Below are 26,575 nucleotides of genomic sequence, written 5' to 3' on the forward strand. Positions count from 1 at the left end.
ATTGCAGTCAGCTTCTAAGGATAGCTGCAGTTTCCTGGGAGACCTGTCTTGCATGGAGAGCGGAGTTTTCCATCCCAAAAAGCTGCCTCTTTCACAGAAAACCACTCAAAGCAGTACAAAGACACACAGGACACACAGACACGCACTGAAAGTTAAAAGCAGTGCCTTGATTTACTGTGGGACTAGAAACACCACACAACCTCCTCCTCCAGCCCTCTCCACTTCTGGAGCCCAAGGCCCAGCTGTCTCCTGCCAGCCCTCTGCTTTCCCACATCTGGCAAAGGTCAAGTGACACAGCAAGCTGGGAGACATGCAGACAGTTAAGGCATCTTTTTGCTGAAGTCATGACTGAGTTCCTGCAAAATAAATACATAAATAAATACATGAATAAACGGAGGGGAAAGAAGAGCAAGGCCCAGAGGAGATAATGTTATACAGAGATGCCCTCTGCCGGTCAAGCAGGAAGAGGACCAAAGGAAATCTATCCATCAGAGCCAAGGATCTGCAACTTCCCTCCCTCCTTTTACAGATGGGCCCCTAAAAACATTCCCTATGCAGTGTGCAAAATTTAAATTTAGTGGATTTTCAGCCTGACTGCTGAAGTGATCTTGCAAGGGCAGTCCAGCCCCCCGCTCTCCTTTGTTTTGGGTCTTAAGATCCTCGGATAAGTCAAAGAGCTTCAGTTCAAATGCAACAGGAAAACAAAGGCATTCAGAGAAATGTTCTGCCACGCTGGCCAGCTGAATTGACTCACCGGCTGCCTTGATGTCATATAAGGAAAGAAATGGGAAAACTGGGCCAGGAAAAGTGACACATCCCCCTTATTTGAGACTGACTTTGCTGTAATAGTTAATTTCTGCAGACACGTAGACCACAAGTCCTTGCAAGCTGTAACAGCCCTTGCAGTCAATACTAGGAAACTGAAATACACTGAAAACTAATTGAGGCACTGATCAATTCAGATCAGCCTCCCTCTGTTAAGTGGGGTTATTTGATTACAGCTATGACTTTAAACAATATCTAAGAAGCACCAAGAGCTTACTCAAATGATACAAACTGCAGATTTAAGATCTGTTGTCAGCCTATTAAACAATGCAGATCTATTGCACACACATCGCTATCAGCTCAGCTCTTTCTTGTATCAGTTTAATTCCTGCTGGTATAAATCCCTGATTTAATTTACTGACTGGGAATTAAATCAGCATGAACTGGTTTCAGTGCATCTGTGCTGGGTATTTGTGAAGATCCAACTAGACCATTAAAAAATGTCACTGGATCAGAAAGCTCCACTGACAGAAACAAATTCTTGGGAGATGGCATGTAACAATTTTGCACACTAAAGAACGATACATGCAGTGAGTGGGCAGCCCTCTCCCATTTTATTCTTTTCACTGAAATTGAACCTTGTCTGCCAATATATTTTACAGTCAGCAGAGTTTTGTACATGTCTTCATAATGCTGGAATTCTGGGAAAATTGACAGGCTGCAACAATCAGGTTGTCACTGGAGTAGACAGTTGGCCAGGGAATGTGTGTACTGGGAGGTATTCTGAAACCCAACATTTTACATCCAGAAGAGTGCCAGGGAGCTGCTGTTTTTCCATCCTTAAGCGTGGTGGAGGATTAACAGCCTTATCATGAGAATCAGCTGATGGAGGTCCTTGTGCTAAGAGCCAACCCACAGCATCTCACACCCAAAGGGCTCTTTGTGTCCCATCACCCTCCCTGCTATTGCTGGGGCTCACCACTCTCTCTGGCCAGCTGTTAAGTGTGTTTGGGATTTGTTTTCATGCACAATATGCTCTGGCAAACTCTAGGTTCAAATGGGAATGGCACAAAGGCCGTGTTCTACATCTCCACTACAGCCAAGGCTGGGGTCACACAGGCTGTGCAGAATAGCTAAGGGGTCCCTGTGTGTGCTCCAGCTGCTTCTCTGACTTGAGGGGTTTGCTCAAGCTGGACCTGCAGGTCTTTTGAAATTTGTGCTTTCCAGGAAGATGCCTGTTTTACTGGGAGAGCTGGAAAAAGCTCAGCTGTCTCTCTTCCACACTGGGTACAGCTGGTATATACCTAGCTCCTCACACCAGGCAAGGCTACTGTGCAGACTTCTCCCCGAGGTAGGAAGCATTCTTTCCAGTCTTCTTGAGGGTTTCCAAGAGGGTATCAACGTTGTGCTCTGAGTCAATATACACCTTCTTGTTGGGCAGGTCAATATCAAAGTTGACACCTATGAGGAAAAACATTTTGCTTAGTTAGAAGCAGCCAAATGGTGTAAGCACAGGGGAAGCTCACCTTCACACATCTGTGCTCCCCAGGGCATCAGTCAAATGGACATTTATCTTCTGCCAGCACACTCTGATACCACCACCAGCCAGCAAAATCAACCTGCTGTCCTGCCAGCAGTGGTATGAAGGAAGCAAAATCTGCTTTAGCTCCACATCAGGTACCACAGTCTCTCAACTGCTTTAATCTGCTCACCCCACCTTGGATCAACACAATCACTCATGAAGGAACCAGAGTAAGCTGAGTTCAAACCAACCACTACAATTTCCATCCAGCCCAGTCTGTGCTCTGGTTTAGTAACAACAGGGTTAGGAAAGGCTCATGACAAGATGCCTAATCTGGTAGTACCACCTAACAGCTGGAAGTAAAAGGAGGGAAAAGACATTTTACCATGTGGATTTCCCAGTGCCTAACAAAGGTGAGCCACTCTCATCCCAGTGAGAGGAACTGGACATGCAGTCTCTATCCAGTTATGTATTTTTACAAAACCTGTAGGTATGTATCAGCTTTGAGAGCTATGCCTCATCATCACATGAGGCTGATACTAGCCAGCCTGCTGAAGAGTGATGGAGGTGCTGACAACCACACACAGAGAAAATGGAATTGTCACAGCCTGGTAATGGGGTCTGGAAGAAGTCGCAAGGCCTTTGCCTTGGTGGCTGGAAGTTCTCCCTCGGAGGGAGCAGGTCTTCACAACTGATGAATGCAGGCCAGATCCTTCTCTCTTGGAAATGCCAGCAAACAGAAGACATGGGTTGTAATTTTTATAATTTTCCAGGTGGTATTAAAAACAGGCTACACAGACAACCACCAAACGCTCTGCTCAGCAACTCTTCCCTGTGACTGCTGATGACACATCTGGGGAAGCACCACAGACACTCCAGGCCTCCTTGGAAACAAGGCCAGGCAGGACATTCACCTCCCTTCCCTCTGGCAGCCTGAGCAGGGGTCTACCAGTGTCCTTCCCAGAGGGCTCAGGGTGAGGCCCTGGTGGCTCAGAGCCACCTGCAGCCGCGGCAGCTCCTCCCTCCCTTGACACTTCTCCAAGAGTCACAGACCTGCAAACAATCAGCAACTTGTGACCAGCTAAGGAACAGCCTCAGACCAGAGCAAGGACAAGTCTCCAACTTTCAACTTTAACCCACAGCGCTACCCTTCAGGATGGAGGACCCCAGGGCACTGCCCCAGAGCTGGCTGTCCCACACCCAGCACTGACTCACCTCCCAGCCTGTGCAGGACACGGGTGACCGCGTTGGAACAGCCCTCACAGGTCATGTCCACGAAGAACTCGTGTTTCTGGAAGGAAAAGAGGCAGTCGAGGGGTCAGGGAGAGCACAGCTGGAAATGCACCATGAGCACGCCACACTTGCCTTTTTCCTTGGGGAGGTTCAAAGCCTCCCAAGTCAAAAGGTCCATACACACACCACTAAGGGATCCTCAGCAAAACTGAGAACTCTTGGTACTCCTCCCTGCAGTGTCCTTGTGCTGTCCCCCACAGCTTAATCCTGAGGGGCCTTTGGAGATTGTGTGGCTACCTCCATATCAGTACAAATGGCCATCTCCATGGCCTGTGCAGGGCTTACTCAGCCTGTGCAGGGGACCCAAGGAGAAGCAAATCTCCTGCCTCCAGCTACTCGCTGTCCTGACTTAAGTCTGTAGGTTTTCAGTGCTTCCCCACCCTATTCTTCTTGCATCTACAAGGCTTCTGGTCCCTAACATAATAAAAATAAAAGCAAACCAGAAATTTAAGGACCATTAGTGCTGTTTTTTTCATCCCTCCACTCCACTAGGGCCCCAACAATATCTTCACTACTTGTGAGAGCGACAATGGGTCAACAAAACACTGTTTGCCTGTAACTAACCACTGCCTTCAACCTTTGGCACCAGATAGGTCCTAATTTCCTTCTCTTGCACGTGCTTTTTACTTTCCTTTAAAAAGAAAAGTAAAACTATTGTGCATTTGTTACTTGCTATCTGTATTACTTTCTATTCAGAATCACCCTGTGCCCCCTGCCACTGCAAAGCCAAAACCCTCTTGGGATCATTCACCCAGGAAGGAGCTTGGGATGGAGGTTCCCATTAGGGTTTTTTTTCAGTGTAATTGCCATTTTCTTTGGTTTTATTTCCCAAAGGCCCTGGGTGCTTTGGGGAAGTGTGCGAGCAGGGGGGAAGGAGGGTCCCATCAATGCTGCCCTTCTGTGTCCAAGCCCTGGGAGTTGGGGGCATCCCGGGGTTTGGGAGAGTTCAGGACTGGGGGAGCCTCGGAGTGTGGGGGACCTGCAGGATCTGGGGGAGCCTTGGGGTTCGGAGGAGCTGCAGGATTTGGGGGACCCTGTGGGTTGGGGGAGCCTTAGAGTTTGGGGGAGCTGCAGGATCTGGGGGACCTTGAGGGACTGGGGAAGCTTTGGAGGGCTCGGGGAGCCCTGGAGAACCAGGGGAGCAGCGAGGACAGGAGGAACTCTGGGGGCTGGGGGAGCCTCGAGGACGGGGAGAGTCGGGGGGTTTGGAGGAGCCCCGGAGGGCTGGGAGAGCCTCGGGGACTGGAGGAGCCTCGGGGGATGGGAGAGCCCGGGGCGCTGAAAGAGCCCCGGGGGTTCGGGGAACCTCGGGGAGTGCGGGAGCACCGAGGGTCGGGGGAGCCCCGCGGCCGCTCCCGGTAGCGGGCAGCGCCCTCCCTGCCCCGCCGCCCCGCCAGCCCCCGGCCCCGCAGAGGCCCTCGGGCCCCGCACCCACCGGCATGGCGGAGCCGCGCTCCCGGTTCCCGGATCCCGGATCCCCGACCGCGGCTGCGGGCGCGGCGCGGAGGAAGGGGCGGGCCGTGCCCGGCCCCGCGGCGCGGCCGCGGCCTCGGGAGGCGGGGATGCCACGCAGGGCGAGGGAGGAAGCGGTGGAGAGCGTTTGCGGGGTGGCTGGTCCGTGCGGAGCTCCAAAACGGGTGCTCTGCTGGCTTCCAGGCTAGGGATCAGCACGGACAAATGGCTGCGGGAGGGAGGTGGGGAGAGCCGTGAGGATGGGGCCGGGCTGCTAAAGAAAGCTCGTTCGTCTCCCGTCTTTTGAGGGTTTGAGATTCATTGGCTTGGGAGAGCTCGGGAAGACTGGATCTTGAGGGCAGGAGGTTTGAGAACAAGGGTTCTGGTCCCTGAAGATGTGTCTGCTTTTTTTTTTTTGTTTTGTTTTGTTGGTTTTTTTTTTTTTTTTCCTTCCCTGGCTGCATGGTCATTTGAAGGAAAAATGAGCCCCTTTCTGAAAAACTTGAGTAAAGGTAGAGGACCCGGGAGCAGCTCAGGAGCTTTCACAAGGAAGCTGGATGCCAGAGCATCACATCAGGGCTGAGAAGAGCTGGCAGAGCTGTGGTGCGTGTGACACTTCCCGACCACGTGCTGGGTTTCAGCATCTTCCCGTTGAGAAGCCCAGCCTGTAGCAGGGAATGTAACCAGTGTGTTTCTTGTTCTCTGCCTCACCAGCTGGGAGCCAGGGCGTTTCTTTTGAGATGCACAGGATGCTGCTGCTCTACCGATGGTTTTATAAAAGAGGAATTCCTTGCCCCACTATTGCTCTGCAGAGAGATGTCCAAGATCCCCCTGGCAGAGTTTATTCGGGGTGGGCTGTTGTGCTGGGTCGCTGGGCTCACGTTAAACTTTGTAAAAGTCTGCAGTGCTGATTTATGAACTGGCAGATTGCAGCGTGGCTTAGTCTAAAAATAGCCAGGAGGTACTGGGGGAGGATATTAATGCCGAGCACGGCCCACGCCAATGCCCTGTCTGTATCCCTTGTTGCAAGGCATGGCAGGGAGGGGTTTAGGCAGCGCTCAGGGATGTGGCGGTGGGCAGGAAGTAATTTTTATAGGGTGAAATCCATCTCTGAGTGCTTCGTGTCATAGATGTGTGTGGGATGGGATGTGACACAAACAAATGGAGAGCTATGGCTGCCTGGAAGCTGCTTAGCTCTGGCTCACTGCCTGCTCCCATTCCCTCCTGCTCGCCGGGACCAGCAGCCGCTGGTGAGCAAAAGGATCTGAGAACTTCCAGGCCTTCCTCCTCCTTTGTAGCTGTGTTAGAAAACGCTCCTGCATGCATTGTCTTTCCTCTGCGGCAGATGATGCTGAGTCTGCTTTGCTTAGAAGCTGTGAGGGAAAAGCAGCAGCTGGATGAGCCTCCCGTGATGGGCAGCGGTCAGTGACCACCACTGACCGCCACCTTCGGCTTGGCGTGAGCGGCCGGGGCTGGGTGTGGTGGGGGCGCCTCGGCCTGAGCAGCTCCTTCTGCCCACCCGCACTGGGGGTTTCTCTCAGGTGCGTGTCAAGCAGCCTGTGGAGCCACAGCCAAAGCGGGCGGCCGCTGCCTGTTCACTGCTGGGAGTCCGCCCTGGGTGCCCCCTCAGCCCCCTCATGGCGCCCGCCGCCATGTTAGCGCCTGCCTCCCTCCAGCAGGGGGCGCTGCGGAGCGCGGGACGCCGCCCCGCGTGGCGGCCGCCTGTCCCTTTAAGAGCCGCGGCGGGGACCTGTCCGTCAGCGCGCACCGCGCCCTCCCATTGGCCACCGCGCCCCGCGGGTCCCGCCCCATCTATAACGGGGTTTACCAGCACCTTCTCAAGGGCGCTGCAGTGCGGCTCAACCACACTGCGGCGTCCGGCGCGCGCCGCCTTGCGCGCCTGCTGGCGCGGGGAGCGTCGTCCCATTGGCCAAAGCGCAAATCTATCAGCAGTCGCCCACCGCTCATTGGTTTGCCCGCCTGTCAATCATTCTCACGGCCCCGCGGAGCGCTGCGGCGTGGTTGGCTGGCTGAGCTGCCCCTCAGCTCTCCGCCCGCCTCCTCCCGGCTGTGAGCCAACCGGCATCCGAATGAGGGCGAGCGCCGCTCTCTGACTGGCTGGGCCGCGCCCGCCGGGGTAGGCTGCGCGCCGGATATATGTAGCCGGCGGCAGAGCACGCCGCTGCGTGAGGCGCTTCTCGTCCGCCGGGCTCTGTGGTGAAGCGGCGCCTCCACTCCCGTCCCGCTCTGCCCGCAGGTGAGGGGGTGGGGGCGCGGGGAGGCACCGGCGCGGCCGCGCCTTCGCGGGGGGACTGCGGGCCGCACGCAGCGCCCCGGAGCCGAGGCGTCCCCGGCTCTCGGTAGGCCGCGGGCCGTGCGGGACGGCGCTGCTGGCGCCCCCTCCCCCTCCGTCCCGCCCGGTCCCCGCGGCGCTTTGTGGCGGGCGCCGGCGCCCTCCCGCCCGACCCGCGGCCGCGCGGCCCCCGTGGGGTCCGCAGCCTTCGCCCGAGCTCCCGGTGCCGCCGCGGCCTCGGAGCCGCCGGCGGGAGCGGTGCGGGGCAGGGGGGGCGGCGGGGGATCGGCTGCTCGCGGGCCCGCATTGTGCGAGGCGAGGTGTGCGGGTCGAGCTTTGTTCTCGGCTTTCCACGCTCGGAGGCTTTTTCGCTCTCAGCTTTTGGGTTTTGTTTTGGGCAGGTGGGGCCGGGGAGGAGCCCACCCAAAGCCCGAGGTGTTCCCGGTTAACAGGGAGTTGTGGCTGCGGATTGAGGGGCAGTGCTGGCTGCTCGCACGGTCCGGATCTGGCTATCAGCTCCAGGTGCCTCCCTTGGTATAACTTTATAGGTGAAGGAAGTTATAATTCGAGCAGGAGAGCATGGATATTAACCTGGTTTACCGCATGACCTTGGCTGAGTCCGAGATTAAGCTAAGATTTAAATGCGAAGTAGTGCTTGCAATGAGACTTTCCAGCATCCTGCAAGGCCCCAGATGTACGTGCTGGAGAAACCCCAGAGAAAAGGTTTCGATGCATCTTCCAGTAGCTCCTAGTGTTGATCTGGGTGTTTTACCGCGTTCCTAATTCCCAGCGGGCTTACCTGGTGACCTTCTGTGTTAAGGCTTGCATGAATATAATAAGTAGTCTTTACCAAAAAAAGGATTTTTTTGTTCCACCGTCGGGGGAAAGCAGCATTTGCAGCAAGCCGCCATGTTTCCAGTGTGTGCTATTTTTGGCAAGCCCCTGCTCTCACAGCCAGGAGTGACAGATTTAGGAAATCTGGACACTGCTATCAAGCTTTGGAAGCTGATGCTTCCAGATGCCATAAATCAAACGTGGGGAGGGGTGTTTTGGATTTTTTTTTTTTTAGCTAACAAAGCTTCTTATATTGATGTCATAAAGGGAAGTGCAGAAGTTTGCAGACAAAAACTGCATTTCAGACCTTTCCTGATATTTTTCCTTTCAAACAGATTTTCACTTTTATTCCCTGTCTGTAAAGAATAAGCTGAAGCAGTATCACATAGTGTTGTGATATTTCCATGGTGCTGATGCTAGCATCTTCTCATCCTGTGAACTGAACTCACCTTTCCTGGGATGTTTCAGTCACCATATATAATGATGTAAAGTTGTGAATCTAGCTTTTTTTTTTTTTTTTTTTTTTTTTAGTGGATGGTATATGTAGCTAATTTGAAGGTTGGCTGGAAGTATTCATTTGCTTAAAGTCTTACATCCTTTATCATGGAAATCTCACGACCTTTTTGACAGCATCACAGCATCATGTGTTGCAGGGACTGGTTTGCCTGAAAGGCACTACTGAAATCTGCTAGAAAGTGTATTTGTACAAAGTCTGCTAGGAAGAAAAAAAAATCAATGCTGGAACCTTTGCAAAGGTATATCATAATTTTATAAATCAAAGTATTTTTAAAAACCTTAGGCTTGTATACATCGGGAGGTAAAGAGTGTCCCCAGTTCCTGACTGGTGTGAATTTGCCCTTTTTTGCTAGGTTGTGTTAAGTATGAACTCCTTAAGTTGAAGGCAGGGAAGCATAATTAAAATTAAAGTAGGAAACCTGGTGGACAGGACTTAGTCTGTGTGTGCCAAGCCCATTAGGAATCTTTGCATTTGCAGTCTGAGAAACAACAAAAGCACACCAGAGGATTTGTTTGTGCTGTGATGGCAGGACCACTGCTCTGCTGCTCACTTTGGTGCTGGCACAACAGCATCAGTAGAGTTCAACACAACTGATGGAATTTGAACATCTGAATTTTAAACAGAACCTTTATGCAAATTATTTGTTTCAGAGCTTTATTTTTCACCTAGCAAATTGTAAGGCAAACATACAGAGCAACACTTTTTACTGAAAGGGAAGTAAAGCAAAGGTGATGTTGCTTTAAGTATATCTTGGTATTTCTGGTCAAAACAGTAGGACCTGATGAGAGACCACTCATAAGGTTGGCATAAGTGGCCTGTTAGAAAACACTGTTCTAGTTTTTAATATTAGCACCTGGGCCTTTTTGTCTTACTGAGGTGATGACTGAAGACTCAAAGAGGAAATCCAAACAGAGCAGGACTTCAGCAGGGTGGTGCTAGTTGCTGTGCTGGCTGTAGTCTGCTCTCCTTTGGACAAACTAAAAGTGATAGTTTGCTCTAGAAGACTGGGTGGTGTTTTGTTTTTTTTTTTTTTAACAGGCGCCTATATAAAGTCTGCAGAGTTGAAGTAATTATTTGATTTCCTGGGGTACACCTGCTAGTAGACTTGATTGGTAACCTTAAGCTACCTCATTGAGTAATTAAAAAGAAAAACTGAAGTCTGATCCTCAAGTACTCTAAAAGAATCCTTAAACTTTGCAGGCAGTGAGTGTTGTGCTGGCTTGAGGTCCCAGTTTTGCTATATTAAGTCTGGATCTCTTCCAGGAAGACATGGCTGGTGCAGTGCAGCTTTCAGAGCAGGAGCCCGGCTGCTGTCACTCATGTAGGAGTGATCTGTGCTGAACCTGATTCCTTGCTGAGGCAAACGTGCAGCGCTGCACTGGAGAGTGCTGCTGCCCATCTTCCACTCCCATCTGCTCTGCCCTGTGCTGTTTCCTGGCTGCTGCTGGGCTGACTGTGCTTTGTTTTTAATGTAACAGTGCAGTGATGGGTCAGCCCTGAGTGCCAGGATACAGCTGATACATCAAGTTTAAGCATCTTCTGTGACCTAAGCGGGTGGAGGTGAAAGAGTTGATTTTCTTTACAGTTCTCTGATGCTTGGCATGCAGAAAATATTTTGAATCTTAATCTTGGTGATTCTAATCTGAGTGGCACTAAGCTTGAATTTCACTGTAGTGTTAGTGTAGTTCAGGGTTCTGATCTGCTTCTTCTGACTGCTGATGAGTAACTTTTGCTTTTTTACTTTAAGAAGCTGCTCTGGAGCCAAATGGAAAATTTGCAGACCTAAGAGAAGATGACTGGACCTGCTGCCAACTTCATCGAGATGTTGGAGCAGCTCCTGGATGTCAAAACAAAACCTGTTCTAATGGCAAAATCACAGGGTCTGAGTAGCTGCTTTATCTTGAAGCAGTCTGGAGAGCAGTATAGGCAGAAAGCTGACTTATTTCTTATTAAAGAAAAAGTGAACAAACCATTCAGCACTATCCTACTGCCGTTCAAGTCCTTCCCCCACGTTTGTGAGCCCATTTAGGATAACCTGATTTTAGGATTATTGAAAATGCAGGAATATTTCTGGGAATTCTCAAGGCTTTGAGTTTTCAGAGAACTCAGATTTTGAAGAGGAGTTCCTTTTTCTGTCAAATCACAAGGGCCATGTGTTTTTCTGTAGTGCTAAATGTAACAGAGCTCTTGTTTGTGAGGATGTGAAGTGTTGCTTGTTAGGCTCAGGACAAATCACCTTAGTTTAATGTTACAGGTAACTGCTGAATAGAAGTGATGATTTAGTGGTATCAAGCAGAAACTTGGAAGCCAGGTGAAACAGCTTTAAAAAGGAAGGGAAAAACCCCAAATCCACGCCATATTAAGCTCAGCACTCTATTCATCCCACAAAGTGTTTTGTGGGATGAATAGAAAACCCAAACACCTTGTTGAGAATTTCTTACTATATCGCTTAGTTTTAATAGCAAGTTTTCAAGATTCTTCTGGGTTTGATTTTTTTTTTTTCCTTCTCTTGTAAGCAGTACCTAATTTGGTATTTGTCTTTGGAGCTTCATGCTCTTAGCCACAGGAATAATGTTTGGTATCATTTTCCTTACCCAGATGAATGTTTGTCCCTTACTGTAGGGGTATGCTGATCTCAAGTACCCTGACTTACCCTTCAGGTCACCTTTGTGTTTTTAATCTGCTTAATTTGACCTTAATGCCCTGGAAATAACATTTCTCCAAAATGGTGTCTTTTCTTTTAGATTGTGACTAAAAGCTTTAGAAATCTTCAGTTTGTCTCTTTCTTGCTTGGTAGAGCTGAAAAACACAAGAAGTGCTGAATTTTGTCTAAGAAATGGCAGACTCCACCATATCCATCAACTTGTGGATCACACTTAGGTTTGTTAGCAAAAACACAGGCAGACTTCTACACTGACAGCTCTTCAGCAATTGCTGGTGTGTTTATTTGTATTCTCCCAGTGTTTGAAGGGCTGTGCATTGCTGCTGAGTAAGGCTTCCCATCTGCCACTGGCAAGCAGAGGGGTTTTTTGGTACTAGCATGGGCAGTGCTGAATGTAATTCTGAATTATTTTTTAATCTTGTGATGAAAACTTCTTTTTATTGTGCTTAAATTTTGTTTGATTGGATGATTTGATTAGAAAATAGTTAAGCTTCTAACTTAATTTTTCATATCCATGTGTTGGTGTGATATATGGCTTTTCTAGAGAGTCCCTTGTCAGTGTGTCTCAGACTTCAGAAGGGGCTCAGGTATTGCTCTGCCTTTCTGCTGCATCTGGATAATTAAGCACAGAGAAAGCTGATTGCCTGGTGAATGCTGTGTGATTATTTTTTTAGGATCTAGTTCCCTGTAACACCTCAAATATCTTGTGAATGTAGACACTGCCTTTGTAGGTTGTGTGGGTCATTCAGAGGAGATGAGTCACAAGTTAAAGGAGAAATAGCTGTGCTAAGTTTGACAGTCTAGATCCACGTTTCATTAGGTGTTTGGAAGATTATTAAAGGCTCCTCTGTCTGCATTATATGTCTGACACTTCATTCACACTGCTCTGAAGTGACTGCTTCTGGAAGATCCTGGTGAATATTCATCTTACAGACTATCTCACTGTTTCCTGGAGATGCTAGTAAGAATTGAATGCTGGTAACTTCACAGCTTGTCCCAATTTGATCCTCAAATATTTATTTATTGCATAACTTACCTCATCATTGAGCTTCCATTGAATGTGGCTACCAAGCATCTTGCCTTCTGTGGAATAGTGCTGATAACTTGTTCCAGGCTGAATACTGAATCTGAATCTGTCAAAAGGCAGAAAAGATGAACTGGTTACAGGTAGGCAGCAGGGTTTGAGTCTGAAATATAGGCTGTGCTGCTGGGACACTGTCCCAGTGACATTGTCTGCCTCTGCATGCAGTGGGAGGCAAGTAATGAGACCTATTTTTTAAAGCAGATTAGTGTTTTGGGACTTCATTTGCCTGCTTATTTGAGGTGCATTTTCATCTCTCTATAATTTAGGCTCAATTCAACAACTGGATTGTTTTGGGTTTCTTTGTTCCCCTTGGACAGTTAAGGCTCTATTAAAATAAGGGTATCTCAGTGTATCTGCAGTCTTTGTGTTTTAAATACACATTTACTTGATATCACTCTTCCTACTTGAGACCAAGGTGGTGTGATGATATAAATCCCCAGCTGAGATGGGCTCTGGAATTTGCCATGAGATGCAAGTTTAGCTTGTGTTTCATTGTTCACTTTAATGTTTGGTATCATGGTTCACACAGGTACCAGCCTCATAGTTTTTTACCTTTATTGCTTAGTCAGCAGCAGAGCAGGTACTAGTCATGTAAGATGTATGGAGAGTTGGAATTAACTGTATTAGTTGTTTTGTAGTTAAACTTTGTTTATATCATGCCTCTTACAGGCCTACTGGTGTTTTCTTCTGTTACTTTAATTTTTTTTTTGTCCATAACAGCAGCAGTAACTGCTTCTAGAGCTGGTTGTTCCATCTAGATAAATGGTTTGTGCCTTTGAGCATGCTCACCTGTTGCTAAGCAACTTGGAGAAATCCCAAATGACACTTAATTATGCAATCCTATTAACTACTGACCAGACCTTTAATTTCCAGCAAAATTGCTGTTTGCCACATTTGTGGTGTGTTGTGCTTGGATACAGACACCTCTTCTCTGTGTAAGCTTCTTGTGCTGTTTCTTCAGTTTCCAGAATGCCTTTTTAAGTTGAGGAATTCACTGATACCAAAATGAGGGAGTGGAGTTGTGTGAAAAGTTTGACAATCTGAATGGCTGTTTTGGCACCCTGTAAGCTCCACCAGTTTGCAGAGATGGAAGGAGTAGAGTTCAGATGGTCACCTTATAGCACCTGAGTAGCCAAAGGAGAAGGGGTGAACTGCTGTGCAATATTCCAGTCAGGACTAGAATGCATTATAGGAACTTTGGGTTTCTTGAGAAGGTTCCTTGTATTAAAATGCAAGTTAAAAAAGTAATTAAAGATGGCAGAGAACAACGAAACTATTAAATACACCAGAGCCTGTGGAGATTATGATTCAATTTTAATTTGTCTTCCTACTTTTTTCTTTGACAGACGTTTAAAATTGCTACACTCTTTGGGAAGTGAAATTTGAGTTTTGGTCCTTTGGCTTGTTACATCAGGCCAAGGGGCTTTTGCCTGAGTCTTGGGACTGGTTGTCCTGAGAGCCCAAACATCCTGTGATGAGTATAAGACACTTCTGTTGTGTAGGGAGTCAGTAGAAGCAACATTCAGGCTAAACTTGTCTGATTCAAAAAATTTTAAAAAAACCCAAATCCACAAAAACCCCAAACAAATTGAGTTGGGACAGCAGTGATTAGTTTGCTTTCACCATGTTGCACTTTGGTAAGAAGATAATATCCCATGCTAGATGTGAGTGCTGAGTCCATTTTCCTGAACACTAATATACTGATAGGTTTAGTGGACCTAAATCTGAATTTGCTAATGCAGAATTTACATAAATGGCTCTAATTTACATAACAGTATTTCAGAAATTTGGTGCCTGACATTGATTTTCTGCCAAGTAGGAACATTGTAACAGATGGTGGAATTTTCCATCAGCCAGGTGATAACCACTGTAAAGGAGGTATTTGTCTTCCTCTAAATCCTTGGCTTAAGGAAGGGGCTCAGTTATGTTGCAGAATTGTTATGGTGTACTTGTTAAAATTTGACTTATCCAATTTGCTTTACATATGGGATAATATGAATGCATGATTATGAATGAATCTTAAATAATCAGATTTTCAGCTTTTCCTGTCAATTTTCACCCTTTCATCATTATGTCAATTGACAGGAAAATGTGTGGATAAGCTTTTATCAGGAGTAGCGTAGTGACAGTTCAAACATTTGGTGCTATTATGTGCTGTGCAATGAAAATGTAGTATAAAGTATTAGCAGCTTTTCTTGGATCGGAGAATAGTGGAGTAGTAAATTGCCCATGAGTGGTAGGGAGCAAATGCTCTCTGAGGAGATGCTTGGCTTCCACCATTCAGGTTGTGCTGGCTGGAGAACAAGAGCAGATGGCAACTGGCAACGTCGCAGCAGGTGCAGCAGCAGTAAAAACAGATTGTTGTCCACTGGTTAGGTCATGTAAAGGTCTTTCCCATTTCTTTTCAGATCTGCTTGAGAACAACTGGGCACTCAGCAATTCCTCTTTTCATGTTAGGAGTTAGTTGTGATAGATTTTTCACCCTTAGCAGGAGGGAAGTTTTTTATATATATTTTTAAGCATGTGAGTATGACAGACTTAACCAAGCCACTTCACTTCCAATATTTCTTGAGACCAGCATGGAAGATGATGTGTCTGTGGGTTAATGTAGGTAGGGCTTTCACTGAAGATCAGAAATCTGAAATAGCTGTTGGTGAATCGGCTGTTGAAGTTTGAGTGCTACAGGAAGATTTTGCCATAATGTGAGAGTGTCAAGCATTGTACAGTGGTGTTCTAGGAAGCACTTGAATCGGGCTCTTCTGAGAATTATTTTCATAATTTATCAGAACTGAATAGAAAACCTGCCTATTTACATCTGAAAGAATAAACTTGAATTCCAGGGAAGCTATATCTTCACAAAGAAATTAAGTGTACCTTCTGTCATTCTCCAGATGGTGATCTTGGTGTATGGTAGGACTGGCTTCCTGGCTGTAAACTGTCAGCACAGAAGCAAATTTTTTAACTGTTGTGGAGCAAGGAAATCCTGTGTTGTCAGTTAAGCTGACTGGAGCTAAAAGTGTAGGTTGTGTCTGTCTGTCATTTCTGCTCCCTCTGCTTTAGGATTGGCCTGCTCCTTCTAGAGCTTCACAGGTACTCAAGAAGAAACAGAGTGGGATGAGGAAGTCAGCAATGGTAGCCACCACTTAGCTGTACTTTACCTTTGCTGTGTTCTCTTATTGTCTGATAATATTTTATGGGGATCTCATTTAACATGCAGTAGAAGGCAAGAGTTCATCTCTTGGAGGTTTTTGTCACCTCAGGCTGTGCTGGGTGTTGTACATGTGTATCTGTAATACATTACACTTTGAGTTCAAAGGCTTCTGCAAAACCGTACATAGTAGAACCTTCCTGAAATGAAAGTGGTTTGCAGAATCTGAGCATTTCCTGCAGGCCAGACCCACCCATGGACTATTTCTTCCTTTCTGCATGGTTAGCTCTTGAAAATATCCTCTAACAGCTGAAACAATTTCTGAATGTTTTGAAAAGCCTCTTTAAATTCTAGGTCATGTTTAGTCTTACTTTTTCTGCACATTATCATGTAGGCAACATTTCTTTATGTGGTGGTGATAGGCTCATATCCTGCTGAAAGAGAGGGAGTGCATGGACACATCCTGTGGTGCCCACCAGATCTTTCTTGCTGTGTTTAAACCTAGAGAAAAGTGTGTTTTAAAATAGAGTGGGAAGACTTCTCATTTATTCTAGACTTAAAAAGATGGTAACGTGTGATTGTATTAAAAGCAGAGCAAAACATATAAGTGTATACAAAATTATAGCTCTGCTGTTATGTCTTCTGGCTTGAGTCTTAGCTGCATTCCTCCATCACAGTCGATTGCAGTGCATTCTGGCCACTGCTGGGAGTTTAGGTGTGATCACATCCTCGGATCTATTACCTGGATGTTCTGACAGTGTGGCTAAACATTGCCTTGTGCCTAGATTACCATCTGTTGGGTATTTGTCCATTGATTGAGATGTATGAAATTTGCCAGGTTCATTTGGACTTAGCTTCACCCAAAGTATAAGCTTCCATGGCATCTTCTTAAATACATTCATCTCTTTGAGGCTTAAAGCTTCTGTTTTGCATTCCTGGTCCATCCAGCAGTGTTGTTGTGACTTCCTTTGCAGCCCTGTCTATGTTGTGTTTGAAATTGACACCAACCTGGTCACCTCTGTCTTCTGAAGCTCTGCTGTCAGTTTTTGGTGTTTAAAGGACAAGTTCTCTGAAATTCACTAAATACAGTGAGAATCAAATATTTAAGATCTGTGGATGAACTGGGATAGGGCTTAGTACAAGCAGGTGGGAAATCCAGTCTTTTTCTTTCCCTTTTGCTATGTTTGAAGGATAAGTTGTGGGCAACTCAGTTTTCCCAGGATATGGGATGCTCTTGGGTATAATGACAAGAGAAAGAAAGCTTGTCCTAAGACATGCCTGGCTTGGCACAAGCTTTTGCAGGCTCCTTCTGGATTATTCTATGCTAGAAGACAACTTAATTTGGCTTCCTTTTTTCCCCTGATTCTGTGTTCTGGCCGTGATCCAGTCTGGGTTTTCCCCCAGTCATTGATGCCACATTTCTTGTCGCTGTTTATGGTTATCAGTATTAAATAAAAGCAGGTAAGTAATCAATGATTCCTGAATTGCCTTGTAGAGGGCTCAGCTGAATAGTGTCAGTTTTGGCTTTCATGGCACACCTGGAGAATGTGCATATGGAATTTGAATACCATGTGTTTGGGAAAAGGGCTGTCTAATGAAGGAGATTGGGGGTCAGTAGTGGGGAGAAAGTTCTTTCAGCAGCAGAACTGTTTGCTAAGCCCCCATTCCTTGATTGGTACAACTGAGTGTGAAGCAGAAAATCTGCTGTTGGTTCTGTATTTGGTAATAAGAACATGCTCTGCTATTGGTGTTTATCCCTGTGAGTTTAAAACTATTTTGAATGAGTTTGAACAGTGTTTGAGTATTCAGTGACAAGGAAACGTGGGAATCTGCTTTGGTTTGGGCTGAGGATACGTGTATTGTGTAACCTACCTGCAAATACTTTATTTTTGTAATTTATATCTCCGTAGAAGGTTCCCAGATGGATTTGTCCCAGATGAGCATGGGTGGTGCTGTTCACTTGACTGGTTGTCTGAATTTAAGTGAGAAATTACTTGCTGAGATTGGTGGAAGCAGGGGAAGAGCAGTATAATAGTTTGTAGCATAATTTTAATATAATCTAATATTCCTCCAGAGTGCTTGACACTCACAGCAAGTAGTGCTGTGCTGCTGATAAAAATAGATTGGACTTATTCCGACCTTCTAAAAATGCCCTTAATACAGTAGCACAGGCTTTGCCTGAGAACATCTGACTTTTAATTCTGATTGTGAAGTCAAGTGAGGTAAGTAGAATTTGGATCGACTGTAAATGTCTTAGCCACTTAGCAAATCCTCTTGAAGAACCTTACTTGCTTGCCACCTGCTTTTTACTGAGGATATGTGGGATGCTTAACTGGCATATCCCCCATAACTACTGGCAGGTTATGAGGTGACCTCCCTCGGCCTTGCAGCCTCTCCCACCTCTGGTTTGGTACCTAGGAATCCTCTCCCTGGCACCAAAACTCTGATGACTCTGAAAACACATTGCTTAAACTGCTTACAGGGGTAAAACACTCCTGGTGCGTGCTTTCCGCTGTGATTAGGTGGCTTATGCAATCAGGATGAGAACAGCCATTTGAAATCCTCATGGTTTATGGAGCTTTTGTTTTTTTTTTTTCCATAGTTTTCAGTTGACCAAAGAAATGGTGATGGAGAAGCCAAGTCCCCTGCTGGTCGGGCGGGAATTCGTGAGGCAGTACTATACCCTGCTGAACCAAGCACCTGACTATTTGCACAGGTAAAGCTCTGCTTCGCTGTGAGCTGGTTTTCTCTGTGAATTTCTTAACTTGTGTGCTAAAATTGGTGAATGATGTTATTACTATGTCTTAGCTTGCTGAATTTGGTCACTTAAACTGATTTAGTCAAGATACTGAGTGTTGTTTACTTTTGGTTTTGATCAGCTGGTTTAAAAGATGGATAATAAAGATTACAAGAATTCTTTAAATATCTGAGTTCTGGTTTTAACTGAAATGCTGTTTGCCACTTCTGCTTGTAATCAATATAAACTGAAGTTGGAGAAATACCACTTAGTTAAGCATTTCTGTAGTTTTTGGCTTGATAAAATGCCCCCTGACTAGGAGGAAACATTTAATGAGTTGTGTGCTTGTCTAGTGGTCTCTCTTGGGAGTCACACCAGCTCTTTCTTAAAGGAAAATCAGGAAATTGTGGATATGCAGCCAACTATAATCCATTATCTAAACAGATGAGTCCTGTTTGGTGTGACAGGCAGCCTTCCTGAAACTAGTCTTGTTTATTAAGATACACTTCATTTTGTTGTGTTCTGAGTACCCAGATAAAGTTTCTGAAACCTTCCCCCTTCTAGTCTCAGGAACACTTACTCAGAGTGTTTCTCCACTTAGGTGGATAGCTGACCTCATCCCCTTGGGTCAGAGGACAGTTGACTCTGTGCCATGGAATCCATTCCAGTCTTTTTATCTGCTGGCAGAGTGCAGTGCCATGGTGCTTGGGGCATTTCAGCTGGTAACCCCTCAGTTCCAGAAAGAAAGATTTACCTGCAATATTTTTTTTACTGTAGAACAGAACAGACCTGTTGCTTCTTGCTCACGCTTGAAGCCAGAACTTGAGGGGGAGTCTTCAACATTGTGGATGTTCAGACTGTTGCTTTAGGGACCTCATGCAGAAAGAAGAAAATGGGATTGGATCTTGAGCTCTCATGAGACTTTGGTTTTGCTTCTTGGTGCTTGGGTCTCTGACACATTTGAATGCTACAGCTTACATGAGAACTTCGTTTTCCCCCCAGACTGAGAACAGGATTATGAGATTTTGTGGCTTTATTCTAGTGATTCAGACAGCAAACTTACTTGAAAGTGTATTATTCATGCTGCACTCTAATGTAGAGGCTCAATGTTCTTACACTGCAAAGCTTGGCATTAAAATATTTCTTTCCAACAGGTTTTATGGGAAGAACTCTTCCTATGTCCACGGTGGCTTGGATTCCAATGGAAAACCAGCTGACGCAGTCTATGGGCAATCTGTAAGAACTTTTAAAAAGAAAGCTGTTCTTTCCTTCTATTTTGTCACCTTTATGGTTGAGAAGAGAAATTTATCCAGCTGTGATTCACTCCCACACTGTTCAAGAGCTTTCTGTAAAAGAAAAAAAATGGGGAGGGAAAAAACTCTTGACTGTGGACAGCAATAGTTAGGGAAAATGTGCTTCCTTTATGGAAAGCTTATAATGTAAAATTGCTTGCACAGCAAACTTAACAAGTATCCTGCCAAGCTTTCTCTCCAGAGTTAGGGAATGTATCTTAAACCAGTTTTTATGATTTTGCTTTCTCCAAAAGCTGCGAACTTGACAGAAATGGCTTCTGCAGCATAACCCACGTGTACCCTTCTTTCCTAGGACATCCACAAGAAGGTGCTGTCACTAAACTTCAAGGATTGCCACACAAAGATCCGTCACGTGGACGCCCACGCCACCCTCAACGATGGTGTGGTGGTGCAGGTGATGGGGGAGCTCTCCAACAACATGCAGCCCGTGCGCAGGTTCATGCAGACCTTCGTGCTCGCACCTGAGGTGGGTGTGCTGGGCTGCCAGGGGGTCTGACACCATTGCTCTGACACCACGCTCTCTGCCTCAGGGTTGCAATCTGAAGGGTTAGACTGGGAAGATAACTTGGCACAAAATTCAGCAGTTACATTCTGAAAATTCCTTTGGGAATTACACTACTTCTGTATGACTGTACCTTGACCTTGGATATTGAAATCGGTTATAAATATTCTGACTTTGGACTCCTAGGTTAGTGCAACACTTTTTTTTTTTTCTTAAGCATATTAAAATTATGTTCTCTTTGATTTGCTATCCTAGCAACTGTCTTTTTACTGAAAAAGAAGTAGAAAGAGGGGAATGCTTCCTGTCACTTTGAAAATACGGCTTCCAGATTTTTTTGTTCATAATATGCTGACATGGCATTTGAAGTTGGCATTTTTAAATAGACTTTTTTGAACAAAGCAGTTTCCAGAATTGAAAATGATAGTGAAGGAGGAGTGTTGCAAGATCACTTTGTTTTACAATATGACTTGGAGATAAAAATTGATACTTTAGACACCAGGAAGTTGTCACTCACACTTCTTCAGTGTTGTGAGCTATTGGAATTAAAAGCACTTCAACAATTTTTTCCTTTGTTCCGTCCACACTTGACTTCTTAGGAGTGATGTCTTTTTTTCTTTCTCGTTTTCCTGCCCCAAATAACATTATTTTCTTAAAAGAGGCAAATTTGAATTAATCTTGTGGGAAGGACCATTTGCTCAAACCTTACTTGTTTTCATGTTATTTGAATTTTTACATTACTGGATTGTTGTTATTGATTCAGTTCTTCCCTTTGATTTGCTTTTAGGGCTCTGTTGCAAACAAGTTCTATGTCCACAATGATATCTTCCGCTACCAGGATGAGGTGTTTGGGGACTCTGATACTGAACCTCCAGAGGGTAAGTAGCAGAAATTTTTGGATGGTTCTGGATCTATATCAGCATTCTATTCCCAGATCAAAGAAAATCTTGCTGGAGAAGACAGATCAGTATTAGGTTTCATGTGCTTGTAGGTTTTTTCCTTGCCTCTAGTTCTTCACAGTCCAGCAAGGAGCTGTGACATGCCGATGATTGTTTTTCTGGCATAATCTGTTTCTGGTACAAGAAATGTAGGACTTATTTTGGCAGCTGAAGTCAGATTTGTAGGTTATAAATCTTGTTCTCTGAAGTATTTGGTGCATGTTTTTTAACCTTGGTCAAAACTGAGTAACCAAAGTGATAGTGGAAATACAAAAAAAAAGTCTGTTTCATGTCACATCTCGAAAGTGCTTCCTGTGTGTTTTTGGCAGAAACTTACCTGTATTTTTGATAGGTGCCTTATGTTTGAGCTTACTAAAGATGTGTGTTATTTTTTTTTTTTCTTTTCTAACCTTATTTAGAATCAGAGGAGGAAGGGGAGGAACCTGAGGAAAGACAGCAGACACCTGAGGCTGTTCCTGATGATAGTGGTGCTTACTATGAGCAGGCTGTCAGGTAATAATACATTTATAGATGAAGTCAGGTGTTGTGTGAGACAGGCTGCTTGTAGAACAGGTCACATGAATTTATTGCTATTAATAGTTTTCTTCTGATAGTCAAAAAACTTGTTTATTGATCAGCTGAAATTAAAATGGTGTTAGACTGAACATGGAGATTGGACCTTTTTTTTTTCTGCTTTATAGTGTACCAATGCAAAATTTGGATTTTTTTTTGCAATGTGGCCTTACTTGGCCTTGTTTTTCCTCTCAGATGTCATGTGCCTGACTTCTGTATTGCATAAATAGCACTGCTTATCACCAGTAATAGAATAAATATAATACCACCTTTTTCCTGCTTTTTGTGCTGCTGTATAATAGCAATGACATTGAGGAACAACTGGAAGAGACAGCTGCAGAGGCAGAGCCTGAGCCAGAGGCAGAACCTGAACAGGAACCTGAACCAGAGGTGCAGGAAGAAAAGTCTGAGCCAATATTAGAGGAATCAGCTCCAGAAGAGACTGTGGAAAAGAGTCCTTCTCCAGCTCCTGCTGATCCAGCTCCTGCAGTGCAAGAGGACTCCAGGGTAATGACAGTGGATCTCTCTTTACTCTGATGTGGTTTCATCAGAATGGCTCTCCTGTCTATTTACAGAGCTTTATTTTTACCTGGGGATTTTTGTCACTTATCAGTGTTAAGGAAGGTAAAGTGGACAGACTGGGACTCGGGAATCCAGTACTTTGGTTAACCTTGATGTGATACTTGGTGTTGGGCAACTGCTGTGTCCTTTTTCAACTCTGGAATTCAGGAATAGATTACAAGTGTGACACCATTATCATGACACTGAGTCTTTTGAATTTAAATAATTGTAGGAAATTGTGGGGAAACTGCTATTGGCTGGCTCCTGATTTTCAAGTACAAGTTAAAAGTTGTTCAGGTCATCCTGTGTCTCTTAGCTGTCCTATAAGTAATATATTTCAGAAGGAGATGCAGTTATGTTTTTTTATTTTTTTTTTTTTAGACATTTTCCTGGGCATCAGTAACCAGCAAGAACCTTCCTCCCAGTGGGGCTGTCCCAGTATCAGGAATACCACCTCACGTTGTGAAAGTACCGGTCTCGCAGGTAGGACTCCAGCACCTGGAGAAGTTTAAGTGCTAAACTGGCTGATGGGGAAAAGGAGAGTGAAATCTGCTTGCTTCTGATTTGACTTCCCAGGCCCCAAAGACTTTAGCATTCTGTGATCCTCATAGACTTTATGAAGATATTATTCCTTGTTTTTTGGGTTGATAATTGTTTCTCATGGAGGAAAACAAGGGAATGTTCATGTAAATGCTGCTTGCTTTTAGCATATAAGCCAACATGAGCTAACATATATTTTAGTCACAGGTGGGAAAAAATATTACCTTTTCCTGTTTTTTTTTTTTTAATTACCAACTTGACAGTGAGCTCTTAAAAGCTGAACCTGCTGGTATGTCTGTCTGACTCTGAACTGTTCACTCCTTTTTGAATTGATGCAGCCCCGTCCTGAGGCAAAGCCTGAATCTCAGACCCCCCCTCAGAGACCTCAGAGGGATCAGCGAGTGAGGGAGCAGCGAACGAGCATCCCACCACAGCGGGGTCCTAGGCCAAGTAAGAGAAGCTGCAAAGAAGCTTAAAGGTTTTGGGGAAGCAATGTGATAATTAAAGTTTTTAAAATAACATTATTTTTGTCAGTAAGCAAATGATTTTTACTCAAATAAAAATTCAAGCTTGGCCTCAGCCAGGTGATTAAAAAGCAAATTATTACACACTTGCTAGTGTAGAATGCTTTCCTTTTTTTTGTATATGAATGGATAGAATCAATTCACATTGTCTTTCTAGTGGTGATAATTCTGACCATGGCTTGTTTTTCTGTTTGTTGTGGGGACTGACTTTTCTAAAATCAGTTTTTGCTTTTCTGTTCAAGTTCGCGAGGGTGAACAAGGTGATGTGGAAACCAGGCGGATTGTGAGATACCCAGACAGTCATCAGCTGTTTGTTGGGAACCTTCCCCATGATGTGGATAAATCTGAACTTAAAGACTTTTTCCAAAGTAATTTGATTGCTTTGCTTCCTCTGAGGGGTTGGGGGTTGCAGCCATGGGCGTGGTCAACAGAGCATTCTAATGTATGACCCAAGAACTTGGCTTTTCTCTTGCAGGCTATGGCAGTGTTGTTGAACTCCGCATCAACAGTGGTGGAAAACTCCCTAATTTTGGGTTTGTGGTGTTTGATGATCCTGAGCCTGTTCAGAAGATCCTTAGCAACAGGGTAAATAAATTTCTAGTCAGTGGTTATTGGTGTGTTGACATCATCAGAATTTTTCACCTTAACAGGAAGAGATTGTACTTGGTCCCTTAAGATTTTTTTGAGCATATTAAAGTAGATGTGATGTTTTTTCCATCCTATTACCAAGATTTGTTCAGTCTTTGTCATTGAAGTAGCTTGTAGGAGCTCATTACAGAACCTTTTCTAGTGGGAGATTGCTGAACACAGGAAGTGTATAAATAGCTTTCAGGAAGACAAGGTAGGGAGAGTCTGATTCTATGGACAAGTAGAATCTTGTTTGTCAGAGGCTGAAAGGAAGAAGCTGTATTGGTGTGCACGCTGAAAAGAATTTTGCTAACAAAGGCAGGAGGTACCTGCTCAGCCTGTCAGCAGTGATTGCTAATGCAGAATGTGTTTCCATGCCTGCCTGCTGTGGTAGGCAGGGACTCTGGATGCACCCTCATAGCCATTCAGGGAGTTTGCTTACAGCTCTGCTCTTTTCTAAAGCACATCAGAATGGTCAGTGTTAAACCTGAGATGGCTTTTCAAGGGTCAGTCCTTCACATCTTTTTTTCCAGTAAAGCCCCAAGACTTGGATGCATGTCTTGGCTATTGCCATTGTAATCCTAAGACCTTTCAGTCTTTAATGGAGAGGAGGATATGAGACGAAGTTGCAGGAATCTGCTTGACCTTGAAGAGTTCCAGGTGACCCATTAATGACAGTACCTTCTGTGCTTCTGTTGCAGCCCATCATGTTCAGGGGAGAGGTGCGCCTGAACGTGGAGGAGAAGAAAACACGAGCTGCCAGGGAGGGTGACCGCAGAGATAACAGACCCCGTGGACCTGGAGGCACTCGTGGGGGGCTGGGAGGTGGGATTCGAGGGCCTCCACGTGGAGGAATGTCCCAGAAGCCAGGATTTGGAGCTGGAAGGGGGATCGGGCAACGCCAGTGAATTCATCGCGGATGTTGACGTGGTGGCGCAAACCCTTTTTCCTGCAGATTTGTGAATTTCAGCCTTGGGTGTCTTGGAATGTGGCCCTAGCCTGTTATAGACTGCTACGTTTGATACTATTTTGGCCCCTTTTTGTTTGTGTTATGGTTCTGTGATTTTTTTCTAGTCCTTGTCCCAGATTCCAGCTTTGTGGAACAACGTTTTAGGAAAAGTGGATTTTAAAAAGAAAAGAACTGAATTTTTCCTCTTCACCTCAAACTTACGGACTGATTTTTGGTTTTTTTTGGTACCAGTGGTTTTTCTTAAAGGAATGTCTTTCTTTTTTCTTTTTTTTTTTTTTTTCCTCCCCTCTTTCTAATGAATTTGGGTGCAGTCAGCGGAATAATATTTCACGTGCATGCGTTCAAGAGCCTGTAGGAAAACATAGTTCTTGGCAAGTATTCCAAGGGCAGAAAAGCAAAACTCTTGGTGTTTCTTTGAGGGTCATATGAACATCCTCCGGTCTGGAGACATTGCCACTTGAAAAAATTGACTTTCACCTTTCTCTCTGTGGCGCTGTAAAAGTGGAATAATGGGTATCTGTAGAATCTCTTTTCCTTTTGATACATGATCACAGCAAGGAATTCGAACTACTGTTTTACCACTTTGAAATTTTGGATTGTGGGATAGGTTTTAAATGTCTAGAACTTGACTCTTCAAACACTTTTCCTGAACTTGTGAAATTTTTTATTGAAATAGGGAGTTTTTTTCATGTTTAGTTTGTATTTGTATAAAAAAAAGCAAAATTGTTGTGCCTTCTATTTATCTCTCATTCCAGTTTTGGCAAATTGTTTAAAAAAAAGAAAATAAAAAAGGTCTAGATTTGCTTTATCAAGTCAAGAGTATGTTGGAGTTTGTCCAAGGGGAAGAGGCTCTTCAGTCACTAGGTTTACAAGGCAGAGGTGGTTGTAGCTAAAGCTTTTAATACCTTCTGTGCATCACTTTGCATTTAAATTATTGAAAAAAAATACTTCTTGGATGCAGAAGTTAATAACTTGAACTTGAAGCTGGGCAGATCCTGTTGTAACTATTGCAAAAGTACAAGCAAAGCAAAAATACCTCTGTCACATCCTTTACAGTTCCAACTGCTGTAAGTAATAATTATTTTTGCAGTACTTCATTCCTTGCTTCAGACCTGAAGTGGACAAGAAGGAATTTTTGTCAGAAGTATGAAAGGTGCTTGTCTGTCCTGGTGTTAAAATGTTGAACACTCTCCACTGCCTCTGAAAGAAGATGAAACTGAAAATAAGATACAAAACTGGGTAATTTCAATCCAAGAGATCCTGTAAGATGGTGCTGCACAAAGCAGTATTTCTGTAATGCTTGGTGTTAAACACCTGGATAAAAATGGTGGATTTGTGTCTCCACTGGACCTCCAGGTCTCTTGGTAGGACAATAGAGCTGCGTAGGGAGTTTGCTAATCTGTGTCAGGTGTCACTGTTTCCATGTTTCTTGGTTTATGACTGTAATGACTGTGCATATGCAGTGTATCATCTCTTGACCTGTGCTTGCTGTAAGCCCTGGAGCAGAGCTGCCCTCGGTATTACCTGTCCCCAACAGTCATGTTTTGCCTTTTCCTTGCCCTACTTACTGGTTGAAGCTGGTTGTACTAAATGTTGCTGGAGTGTTGGTTTCTGTTTTATTTTTCTCTTTGCATTTGTTACACTATTTGTCCCTTCCCTCCTTACAACTGTATCTCAGACTGGCCTCTTACCATCTGTACCTGGAGATTTGATACCTTAGTGA

The 26,575-nt window shown here is 45.0% G+C and overlaps 2 protein-coding genes across 4 annotated transcripts; one reads left to right on the forward strand and one right to left on the reverse strand.

Moving 5' to 3' along the window:
• Positions 1-368: 368 nt before the first annotated feature.
• On the reverse strand, positions 369-5,100 carry ATOX1 (antioxidant 1 copper chaperone). The gene is made up of 3 exons (XM_053956860.1): positions 5,016-5,100; positions 3,503-3,578; positions 369-2,226 (listed from the first exon to the last, which is right to left on the reverse strand). The coding sequence occupies exons 1-3, from the start codon at positions 5,019-5,021 to the stop codon at positions 2,093-2,095; spliced, it is 216 nt and encodes a 71-aa protein (XP_053812835.1). The 5' UTR covers positions 5,022-5,100; the 3' UTR covers positions 369-2,092.
• Positions 5,101-7,171: 2,071 nt separating this feature from the next.
• On the forward strand, positions 7,172-25,664 carry G3BP1 (G3BP stress granule assembly factor 1). Of its 3 annotated transcripts, none has more exons than XM_053956719.1 (12): positions 7,172-7,289; positions 18,173-18,286; positions 19,462-19,543; positions 19,913-20,086; positions 20,907-20,997; positions 21,477-21,570; positions 21,933-22,137; positions 22,573-22,674; positions 23,070-23,181; positions 23,498-23,623; positions 23,731-23,840; positions 24,584-25,664. In XM_053956719.1, the coding sequence occupies exons 2-12, from the start codon at positions 18,192-18,194 to the stop codon at positions 24,788-24,790; spliced, it is 1,398 nt and encodes a 465-aa protein (XP_053812694.1). In that variant the 5' UTR covers positions 7,172-7,289; positions 18,173-18,191; the 3' UTR covers positions 24,791-25,664. The 3 variants fall into 3 exon arrangements, with proteins under 3 accessions (XP_053812694.1, XP_053812692.1, XP_053812693.1); XM_053956717.1 differs by having other exon boundaries at positions 7,173-7,289; positions 23,710-23,840; XM_053956718.1 differs by lacking the exon at positions 7,172-7,289 and adding an exon at positions 16,559-16,658 and having other exon boundaries at positions 23,710-23,840.
• The last annotated feature ends 911 nt before the right edge of the window (positions 25,665-26,575 follow it).

This window comes from Vidua chalybeata, chromosome 15, assembly GCF_026979565.1.
Source record: "Vidua chalybeata isolate OUT-0048 chromosome 15, bVidCha1 merged haplotype, whole genome shotgun sequence".
In the NCBI taxonomy this organism is placed as follows: domain Eukaryota; kingdom Metazoa; phylum Chordata; class Aves; order Passeriformes; family Viduidae; genus Vidua; species Vidua chalybeata.